At 36.3% G+C, this 11,300-nt stretch overlaps 2 protein-coding genes across 11 annotated transcripts in view; one reads left to right on the plus strand and one right to left on the minus strand.

The window, feature by feature from the left end:
* The window catches only part of LOC117104130 (glutamate--cysteine ligase catalytic subunit-like), a 14,673-nt gene extending 13,976 nt beyond the window's left edge, over nucleotides 1-697 (minus strand). For 2 of the 4 annotated variants that reach the window (XM_033244815.1, XM_033244816.1), the window contains exon 1: nucleotides 452-697. In XM_033244815.1, coding sequence (XP_033100706.1) covers nucleotides 452-607 — 156 coding nt within the window. In that variant the 5' untranslated portion in view covers nucleotides 608-697. The remainder of the gene's footprint in view (nucleotides 1-451) is intronic. The other 2 variants (XM_033244814.1, XM_033244813.1) reach the window with 1 other exon arrangement.
* A 680-nt stretch (nucleotides 698-1,377) lies between these two features.
* LOC117104124 lies at nucleotides 1,378-7,080 on the plus strand. Of its 7 annotated transcripts, XM_033244800.1 has the most exons (4): nucleotides 1,380-1,774; nucleotides 3,070-3,135; nucleotides 3,776-4,103; nucleotides 5,130-7,080. In XM_033244800.1, the coding sequence occupies exon 4, from the start codon at nucleotides 5,175-5,177 to the stop codon at nucleotides 6,039-6,041; it is 867 nt and encodes a 288-aa protein (XP_033100691.1). In that variant the 5' UTR covers nucleotides 1,380-1,774; nucleotides 3,070-3,135; nucleotides 3,776-4,103; nucleotides 5,130-5,174; the 3' UTR covers nucleotides 6,042-7,080. The 7 variants fall into 7 exon arrangements, with proteins under 7 accessions (XP_033100694.1, XP_033100695.1, XP_033100691.1 ...); XM_033244798.1 differs by lacking the exon at nucleotides 3,070-3,135; XM_033244801.1 differs by lacking the exon at nucleotides 3,070-3,135 and having other exon boundaries at nucleotides 3,840-4,103.
* Nucleotides 7,081-11,300: the final 4,220 nt, after the last annotated feature.

Consider the following 11,300-nt stretch of genomic DNA (forward strand, 5'->3'; position numbering starts at 1 on the left):
TTTTAGTGTTTCTAAAGTCAACATCTTACGTATTTGAGTTTCTTTACTGTTACGTTATATTCTACATATGTTTCGAAACACACGTGGACACGCCTTCTTCATATATATATATATGTATATATATATATATATAAATGTGTGTAGGTTCCACGTATGTCTTGATAATATAAAATAAGTACAAACCTGATTATGATGCTATAGGCCTAATGGAGAGCCACTTGAAATGCCTTATTTTTGGGGTTGTATTTTGCCAGCTGTTTGTATCTTATTATTTGACGAAATAAATAAAGTGACGTCACAAAACACAGGCGGTCCTCTCCGGTATGCCCTTCTTGGTATTTTGTTTATTCTCAAAAACCTGCAGTATGTGGCCTACCAGTAGTTATTTTCCAAATGCTCATACTAAACTTACTATATTGACTTTTTTAAAAATTAATGAAAATAAATTTACCTCATCGCCCCATTTGAGGACATCACCTTTGCGATCTTTTAGTCGCTTATGTAAGTTGATAAACTGTTGTACTCCATGATATCGCACATGATCCGCATATTTTTTAGTTTCTTCCCACGTAAGTGGAGTCCCTTCAGATAGCAGTCCCATTACCATTCAAGGAGACATTAAACACGTATGCTAACCTACCAAGATCGTACAAGTAGGCCCGGTACCGTGATTGTCATTATAATTAGAGATTACGCAAACCAAGCGCAAACTAATGCACACCTGCATGCACAAATTATTCTTAAGCGGACTATGATGGGGTAGCTAACAAAGTAAGAACAGGGGTGTCGGAATGTTTTCGTTGTTTTTTGTTTTGTTTTTGTTTTGTTTTGTTTGTTTGTTTGTTTTTTTAATTAAATGTGTATTGTATGGAATTGGACTATTTAGATTAGATTTAGATTTTTTATTTGGAATCAGCGGCACACATCAGTTTGATGATGCATCCTTATACAAAAAAAAAAATAGGCCTACGTCAGAACAGAGTGAAACAATAAACATTAATTAACAAATTAATAAGAATTCCAATAATCCTACACAAGATATAAAGTACGTTAGTCAAAACAAACCGATTTTCTTTGGAGACAATGGCCTATTTTGGGATGGGCCTTATTGAATTGTTGTAATACAATGGCCCTATAATGCAGATATTCAGTGTTGTGCAAAATGTTGTCCAAACTTATTATTACACTTGGTATAATAAGCACAAGAAAAGCTGAAATGGGCAAAATGCGGCCTTCAGTTTGCTGAAGTTAGCCCTACCCGGGTCCTAACTTTACTTGAAGATCAATTAAAAATAATACAAAATAAAATATGGTACAAACGTCTCAGAGTGAGACCATTGTATTTATTTACATTTACATGGTTCAGTGGTTCCGAACTTAAAATCATGGAGCAACAAATTGAGCATGAGAGCAACACCACTCGCCCGGCGAGCGTTTTGTTGACAATGTTTGCATAATAAAGGCTAGCCACAGTCATCAGTAGATGGAAGAACACAGGAAATTCAAGTCTTTTTTGAATCTCATACGTCTGGGCGTAATTATTAGACTACACAAGACATACAGTATTTGTTGTTGGTGAAGGACTTTATTTCAACTTTTACTTTGGCAATTGCCTTGAAAGGTAAAATAACAATTGCAGTGTGAAATACCTGCCAGTAGGCTAGGCCTACAGTACTAGACTAGCCTAAGCCTACTACTACAGAGTAAGCCTGCACACCAGCTATTGTTTGTTTGGGTTATTCTGCCGTGCCCACGCGTTGTGTAGGCCCTACAGGTAGGTATATTTTTTAAGCACAAAATGAGTTGTTACAATATTAATTATTAATAATTATAAAATTAATATAATTAATATTAATAAATAGTAAGTTGTAATTTTATAAACAGGCGTCACATTCGACTGACCCAAAATGTATGAAATTGACACTCGGCATTTTAATTGGTTTTTTTTTTGTTTTTTTTTTTTTTGACTATCGAAAAATATGTAATTTTTTTTTATGAGCTAAAAAGGCTGGAATAAGACTATCTTTGCTGGACGGTGTGATGCGGCAGTGTTACAGTATGTGTAACTGGATTGCAGTACTATTGTATATATACTTGTGTATAACTCGACCCGCATATAAGATCTCCAAGTTTGAGAAGATTTTGGCCGATTTTTGTATGTCGGCGTGAGACGACCCCTATATAATGGTTGGAATTCCCCCTATTTTTCGATCCCATTTCAAGCCTTATGCGAGTACAGTATATACGGGCGAATAGACACTTCTGTCTGTTTCATGAATATTTTGGATAAATCAATTAAACTTGACATAAGATTCAAGATTCTTTATTTGTGTTCTTTTGGAAAATCAGTTGGTACATCACATCGCAAAACAAAGTGCAGGATTAATACAACAATTTCAATATAATTATAATTAGACCCGAAAACTTATTTGATATTTTGATTAAGAATTGGTATGTGATACAAATTAATTGAGATCTATTTGTTCTACAGTGTGATTTTAACATTTTACCCGAGGGTAGCCAATTAAAATTAGTGGGTGGGAACTGTACGATATCATTCAATGTGTGTGAGTGCTATTTCAATTTGATAGTTTTCTTATTGCATGTTTAAAATCCATTGTCAAGACAACAACTGAAAGTAAGTAGAAAATCGCCAGGCATGATTGATTCCCACAATCAAAACAAAAATAAATCAGGGATTTTTTTATTTCGGGACCCCGACCAAGGCTCTAGTCGGGCCCTTGGTTCAGACCCCTCCCTTGGACATGTCAAACTCATTGTTAGCAAATTTCTGGAGCCAACCACTGTGTACGCTATTGATATCGTTCTATCGTTTGCTTGCAAGTGTTATTTGGCAAGGTGAGGTTGATTCCCACGATCAACTGCTGTACCATAGTTCTTTTTAGATGTTTGCGCACTGCTGTAACAATACAGTAGATCCAGCCAGGACTGTGTTTTACCACGTGATTATTATTTGGGCGACCAGAGTATAGCCTACGTTTGACCTGTTTTATGCAGATCCTAATCAATTCTAACACTAACTTGCCACTTCAATTAAATATTTTGCAGGGGATACAGTACATTAAAACTAATTCAAATTTGCAAAAATCTCTAGAAGTTTAGGTGCACAGAATTGTAAGTGTTTTGTAATACATTTTTTGTATATTGAGACGTAGTGTACAGCAGTCAAATAAGTACTTTTCACTGTCAGTCACCAGCATAGCTAGATGAAGAATGTATTGCCGGGCCCGGCCCTTTGATGTGAGGCGTCAATCAGGGACGCTAGGGTGTATGGGAATTCCTAAAAACTCTGATGTTTTAAATTGACTGACTTATGCCAATGCATACAGTATGTGCAAAATAAAAGACTGCGCTATGTTATTTGTGACAGAAGTAGTCTTTAAGATGATTTTTGGGTTTTGACCCTAATGACCCCTGTGTGACCTTTAGTCCCAAGTGCTGAACAGTTATACTGACCAAGTTTGATTGAAATCAACCCAACCGTTGCCATTAGTAGTGTTATGAAATGTTGCTAGAGCTCATACTGTAGAGCTGGAGCTTATCTCCAGTTTCAGGTAGCGTGAAGCAGGTGTGCTGTTCCCCCTGGGTGGGACTCTAGTCCACCGCAGTTTACTTCCAGCCATTTACTGGTACCCGCTGATACAGCTTGAAGCATTGTAGAACACAAGCCAAATGCACAGCTAAGGATTAAAACCCCGACCCGAATTTTTGAAAATCACTGCACCAAATCGCTTCCACGATTTTTTTTAAATAGATGGCTCTTACAACACAGAAGAGAATTATCTGAGGCAAAATATTTTCTACTGTTTTTCATGAAGCATGGGAAAACAAAAAAGAAAAAGAAAACTCATTGGCAGAAAGTTCAAATATTGCAGAAATGGCCTGCCTAGTCAAAGAAGACAGCTCTGTGAGCCATCACATGATACAAACATTAAGTTGGAGCCCTGGATGGAGCACTATGCAAGTGTTTTGATGCCAACATCAGCATGTAATGAGGTTGCCATCTGTGACTATATTGGAAACTTTGAAAACTGTAATTGTGTCGTTCATCATGTACGTGATGATGATCATTGTGTAATACGGTAGGTGTGAATCAGCCTGTATTTAATATTCTAATTTGTTTTGAAAGATAGAGTATCAAGAATATCAATATTGTATTTTTGGTTCAGATTAAATGTTTAAGATCTAAAATTTTACTCTGTATATCAATATAATAAAACTGATTTGAATAATATTATCAATGGGTATAGAACTGTAAGAGGTCCGACTCTCAGGGTTTCATTTAAGCGCAATCCTACTGTATCTTGAAAATTCATACCACGAAATAGACGGTATCCTTCATAAGAACGTACTGTAAAGGTCGTATCGAATGTGTGCACTGCACTCTACAGTATTTAAATTTTAATGAACGTCCCTTCTTGTGTTAGTACTTTGCATTTTGTTGCATTGTGTTCATACAAAATAAGCAATTTTTTACTCTTTGATAACATTGAGTATTTTTTGTAGTGCATTAAGGGCGGTATTGACACATTCTTATGAGCAGTAGTAATATGTTGGGCTTAAAATAATTTATCACAGTCTATTTACTTGATTATTTCTTATTTAACTCCACGAAGGAGATTGTGTATTCACTGTTGAATTACAAGATTGCACAAAAGATTGTCTGCAAGTTCACACAAAATCTAAAGAATGGATCATCATAAATTTGGTTGTTCATGGTACATTAATAATCAAAGACCACCTTTCAGTTTTCAGAAGAAAGGTTTAAAGGACAATATCAAGGTCACAGAAGTTTGTTTTCTGCCCTCGAGCGTAAAAGAAAATAATGGAATCGCCCCTAGTATTGAGGCAGCACTTTAGAAACAATGTGCCTGATTACGGCGGGCAATTCCATTATTTTTTTTCTAGAAGTAGGCTGCAGCACTCAAGAAAATAATGTGCCTGAATACGATGGGCTATTTCATTGAGGGTATGCTGCAGTTTCACCCATCATACTTGACCAGCGTACTGTTGATACTGTATTCAGGCACATGGTATGCACTCTATGGAGTGACTGCTCTAGTTTAAATATGTTCCAATCTAAAGAAATTTCTCTTGATTTTCCACAGGAAAATAATGATACTGATGAGTACTGGTTAGTGCTTGGCTCTGCAATGATAAAACTCGAATCCGAAGATTATATTGATCATGAGACATATCAGCAATTGCGATTGGATTGTGAAAAGAATGAGAAACTACTCAGTAGCATTGGTTTTGAAGTAATGAAGACAACAAGCAACCTCACACTCATTCAGTTTTATGAGAAACGGTTTTTTTCCACAAAGATGGCTATTATTGTTGACAAAGAATTTAATATTTTTGTTTCTGTTCATAACAAACATTTATCAGAAAATCATCTCATATTTGAAAGAACAAAAACAATTTACATATTTAATGATTTAGTGATGTTTCTAAAGAAATTTGAAAAATTTGTCGTTTGCATAGGTAATTCTGACATACCGTATGATATGCCACAACGTAATGCTTATGTTGAACATGATCATGGGGCAGTATACTCGCAGACTATTAGAGTTAATCAGTGCACACTTCTGACAGATCGTACAAACAGATGCTCCTATTGTTCGAAATTCAGAGGCACATTGCAAAGAGCAAATAGAAAAAGAAAACCATGCGAAGTTTCATTAACTTCCAACAGGCCTAATTCTGCCATGACCAAAGAATACCTAATAGAAAAGGCTAAAATGCTAAAGAAACAATGTGAAAGTGTTGAAGGCAAGAACAGGCGACTACGGCATGAGATTGATAGGAAAAATAAGAACAATGAAATGATAGAAGACACTAATTGGGATATTTCAGGACTTGTCCATGAGGAGTCTTCAACTCTTCAAGAAGTTTTACCAGATCCTGAATCATTTCAACGGTTATTCTGGGAAGAACAAATAAAATTCAACAACTTAAAGGACAAACGTCAAATACGACGGCATCCATTAATTGTTAAATGTGAACCACAAACTTCATAAGGTTACCCAGTGAACAAACTTCTATAGTCAGAAACTTGATCTTTATAAAGAAAGTTGTAGGTATACTAAAGGAAGAAAGGAAAAAAAAAAAAGATTGTTTAAAGAAGAGTGGAGATCTTAAGGACTATTACAAGATATTCAAAAAGGAGGATTTGGTGTAATCTTCCTTGACAGGCAAATTCATTGCCTTCAAATCAGCAATGAGATAAAGATATTGAGAATAAAAATAATTGAAAGAAAAATGACCTGGACAAGTTAAGTAGAGGGGCTACCAGCAACATCAACTTTCCATTGACAGCTTCTGATCTGATGAAATCTATAACATTATATGGAGAGCAAAATACTGAACAAGTAGATTTGAAAGAAGTACAGTATGTAAAATTTCACAAAATATTTTAGTATTAGTCATAATTTTGTAATTTTAAGTTGAAGGATGTATGCTGTGCATACCTCAATACTTCAGCTGTTTCATACCATCAAAAACTTACTACTTTCATACCTGTCAAATCAGGTGACACATAATGATGAGTGTCGAAGGCACGAACTGTGGCTCGGGGGCTGCCAAGGGCTTTCGGTCGCTTTGGCTTAAATGGCATATCTAATCGATATTAGTAAGTTTATAATGATCTCAGATACATTAGTTACTGAAAGTTAGTTTAAGATAATAAAAGGCATCTTCCCTTCTTATGAAAGTTCATAACAAATTGCAAAAGAAAAAAAAATTACTCAAATTTTAGGATAAGCTTAAGTTTTGCCAGTGTTTGCGTAAGATTTGATTGGAATTCTTAAGACTTACGGCGAATGCATATGGGTTGATGGGTCTGAACTTTTATACTACATAACTGTACCTGCTAAATTATTTTTTTTTTGTTTTCAAGGAACTTTGTGCTTATATGTGGTAGGCAGTATTACAGTTTACTATTAGCTGAACACGCCACATGGAATGGGAATTTCGTGATATACAGTAATATATGAGAATAAAATACTCTGTATCTGAATGTTTTTTCAAGTTTTATTAAATTAATACCAGAACATGTAATCTCTTGTGTGTGCTTTCTTTTATGAATACATGTCTAGAATTTTCTTGCTGCAAGCCGTACTGTTACTGTATGTGATTTGAAAGAGTCAGTGGTGGATTTTTTTTTTTATCTAATCAGTCACTATAACAACTCCCTGATCTAATTGATATTCGGAGCACAAACAATATTCATTGGAACAAAAATTATGCAATATTTTTTCACATCATTTATTATAAAATTTTCACCACCATGACAACATTTAATTATAACATTTAGTCAAGAGGATTGGTTTTAATCAAATCATCCTTTCATTCAGCAACTACTTCAGTATTTCCACTTAATGGTGTAATACCAAATTGTAATGTATATCAGGTTAAGTGGTCTGCAATAGGCTAGTATGAACGGAGTATCCAAAAAAACCGACCTGAGACTTTCTGATTGATGGGAATATGTTGCTGAATTAGCAGTGGTGGAGAAGGACCTGGCCGACGGAGGGGTTAAAGACCCCGACAGGGGGGCTAGTGTAGCGAATCGAGTCTCATTTGACTGGGGGCCGGGGCCGCCTAGGGCCCCCCGGTGGGGGTACAGGGGGCTTCGTCCCCTGGAAGTCACGGATATTTGATGAATTATGGCGAATTTTTATTACTTATTTGATAGGCATCGAGCTATAATATGACTTCATGTAGGCTACGAAATCAGCTTCCAAAACCAAAACATTTTGAATAAAGCAAGAAACAAAGAGTATGCAATGTAACCATCTAATTTATTTTCAAATCCCCATTCTTGAAAGTGAAATTCTATATTTTGGAAATTTTGCATGAAATCTGTCAACCACGCTGTCATGGTCGCTTCACCTATCACGATGTATTCCAACCATCATGAGGCTATCTAAATGAGCATTTGTCATAACAGAACGCAAATTATTTTTAATTAGTCTCATTGAATTATTATTATTGTTATTGTTGTTGTTGTGATGAAAAGTTAACACAAACAATATGGTGGCTAAACGAATTATTACATGTAAATATTGTTTTTTATTTGTTTGTTCACCGACAAAATTTATCGTTTTCTCCGACGGGTGGGGGGGGGGCTATAGCCCCCAGCCCCCCTCTGGCGCCACCACTGTGAATTAGCCCTTAGTGGTGGTAACCTAGGGTAGTGACCAGTGACACTGGTCGATCGCTGACATCGTTTGTACGTCTGTGTTTGAGTATGAGGTATGCCTTTTGCTTTTTTATAGCAGTTTCGATGGGTCCTCGGTGATAATTTCTATTCCGGAGATGCACGGACATAGTTCTGTGCGATTCGGATAATCTAAATCTGAAGAACAAATGCGTCCCATGCGCAATTATTAGCTGTACGGAATGTTTTTGGTATAGAGTGGGAGAAACAGCTGCTAGGGATCAGGTACATAGTGTTTATCTTTTGGATTACAGAAGAGACCTGTATATAAAGTGCACCATTTTCCATGGTCACGGCGATGTCCAAAAGTCTACACTGCTAGCAGTGCCGGATTAAGCATCGTCTGGCATCAAGGCACATTTTGGAAATGGCCCAAAAATGTTAATTGGTAATAATTACGAAATGTAAAAACCCAGCTACCGTGATTTCTCACTCAGTGGTAACTGGTCTACACCGTCTATTTGCTCTCTAGAATGTCTCCGAGTTTTCTGGCCTAATAATACAGGAAAATAGAGTGTAAATAATATTGCAGTCCAACTTTTGATGGCCCATCATTTTCGCCTGGCCGGTGTAACACAAGGCGTGTGCCTTATTTGCCTAATGGTTAATCCGGCACTGACTGCTAGTGGATTTGTTAACAGTGAATTTTATTGTAGGATGAGCAGAATTAATGCTCAATAGGAGCGTTTCCGAACTATCTTCCATGACATGATGAGTCCAGATCGTGAAGATATCATCAATATAACGAAACCAAACATGTGGTTTCTTGGGATTTATGGACCGGAAGTTGGCCTCAAATTGTCCCCATAAATGTGTCATGCGGATGATCCTGAACATACGATTGACGAGCAAAATAATCATGCACATATTTATTCAGGAAGGCCTGTAACTGCTTTGTGGATTTGGTAGAACATAGAGACGTCCTGGTGGCGGATCAACCTGGATTTTTCACATGACTAAAATTTTGTATACAGTTTGAAAATAAAAGCAATATACAATGCCGATGGCATAACACTTCAATCAAGTATTGCAACATCGTTCGTCACAGACCTCATTTAGGATCTGTGGTATTATAAAGGATCACTGCAATATGGTTTTGAGTTTAACACGCTTTACGTCCTTATCTCACGATTTATATAGGGCTATGTGTGAAGTGATGTCATCCTCGCGATAGCAATGTGGTCCACTCGTTATATTATGATATTAAAATGCAATGCATTTATGATACATTTGTAATAACAATAAATACAGTCAAGGGATAATTTCCTGTCGATAGCAGTGCGGTCCACTCGTTATAATGATAATAAAATACAATGCACGCTCAGCTGAGTGAAGGGATAGTGATATAAAAATTCTTTTCAATTTAATTTCATTGTTTCATCACAGCCATCTGCTATTATCCGCCAAACATTTATAATAACAATAAATACAGCCAAGGGGAAATTTGCTCTCGATAGCAAGGTGGTCCACTCGTTATATTATGATAATAAAATACAATGCACTCAGTTGAGCGAAGGTATGTTGATATAAAAATTCTTTTCAATTCAATTTCATTGCCTTATCAGCCTATCAAGTGTTCATCCGCCAAACATTTATAATAATAAATACAGTCAAGGGGTAATTTCAAACTTAATTATAATAGGACCTTCATAAGAAGAGCGGTAATGCCAGGAAAGGATGTGGGGGATCGAGAGCGAGGTTGTTTTAAAGGTAAAGAGCAAAGGTGGAAAAAAATGAAGCGTGCTGAGTTCAAGCAGAAGGGAGGGAAAGCCAGATTTCGAGAATTACGTAACGAGGTGGAGAGGATCGAAGATCGTCGAGGTGGGATTGGAAATGAATGTTAAGGGATGGTCATGTGATTGAGTATATTTTAGCGAGAGAACATAAAATACAATATTTACAAGTCGAATAACGATGCCGAAGGAAGGGAGTATGACAAACTGTAGGGTTTAATTATTTTGTCAAGAAGAATTTCAATTAGGCCTATACGTTGGATTAAAAAACTTTGGAAGAAGGCCATAAACAGAGAATATTCAAGCAGACTGAAAAGGATAACAATGGTTTCAGGGTTAAGTAGTTTTTTCAAGTGCGGATTTAGGAATAATAATTTGGGCATGCCATCAAGATCATGGAACTGAGCCATTATAGAGAAATGTAGCTCAGTTAGATACTCCAAATGATGTTCTAAGAACGAAAAATTGATTCGATAGCCAACATAAACAAAGAATCTTAATAAAGTAGGCCTAGGTCTGTTTAGTTTTATTCAAACACTTGCTTGGTATCGTGGAAAAAATATACAAAAACAGCGAATTACTTATTACCGTGCAGTGAAGATGATTAATTTGCTCGAATTGTGTTTTGTTTAATGCTTAGAATAATGCGTACCGTAATAATTATTGATTTTATAGAACATTCACATGTTTCATAAATTATCAAATAGGCCTAGGCCTATCATGTTTGGTTGAAGTTAATGTTTACAATAACTAAAATAGGCCCACTACTGTTTACTGATCTCACACCCACGACTAAAAGCCCGAGTTGCTTAAACTAACGATATTCACTTTAAATATCCACTCTGGCAAATAATGTTTACCATTCTCACAGCGATTTCGCCTTTTGAATCCAACAATTTTGAATAAATATATATATTAATAGATTAATAAATTAATTAATAAATATATATATAAATAGGCCTATCATGTTTGGTTGAAGTTAATGTTTACTAAAATAGACCCACAATTGTTTACTGATCTCACACCCACGACTAAAAGCCTGAGTTGCTTAAACTAACGATATTCACTTTAAATATCCACTCTGGCAAATAATGTTAACCATTATATATATTAGATAAAGTTTTTCCACCTTCTGATGATCCGACGATCAATCTTGTCTGATCGGGGACTCGGCCTGTCTGCTGACGGCGGAAGAAGTTTGTTCATCGAAATTCGATGGGAGACTTTGGCCTGTTGGACGTGTGACATGCATTGGCAGCGCCATCAGAGAGTAAGGAGGAAAATACCCCATCGACCCCTCTTCCCCCCCCCCAACCCAGTGTTCG

This window comes from Anneissia japonica, unplaced genomic scaffold (assembly GCF_011630105.1).
Source record: "Anneissia japonica isolate Jap-2015-1 unplaced genomic scaffold, ASM1163010v1 scaffold2564_len425606_cov169, whole genome shotgun sequence".
In the NCBI taxonomy this organism is placed as follows: domain Eukaryota; kingdom Metazoa; phylum Echinodermata; class Crinoidea; order Comatulida; family Comatulidae; genus Anneissia; species Anneissia japonica.

Coding starts and splice junctions, on each gene's coding strand:
- LOC117104124 (XM_033244803.1), top strand. CDS start 5,175: ATGATAAAACTCGAATCCGAAGATTATATTGATCATGAGACATATCAG.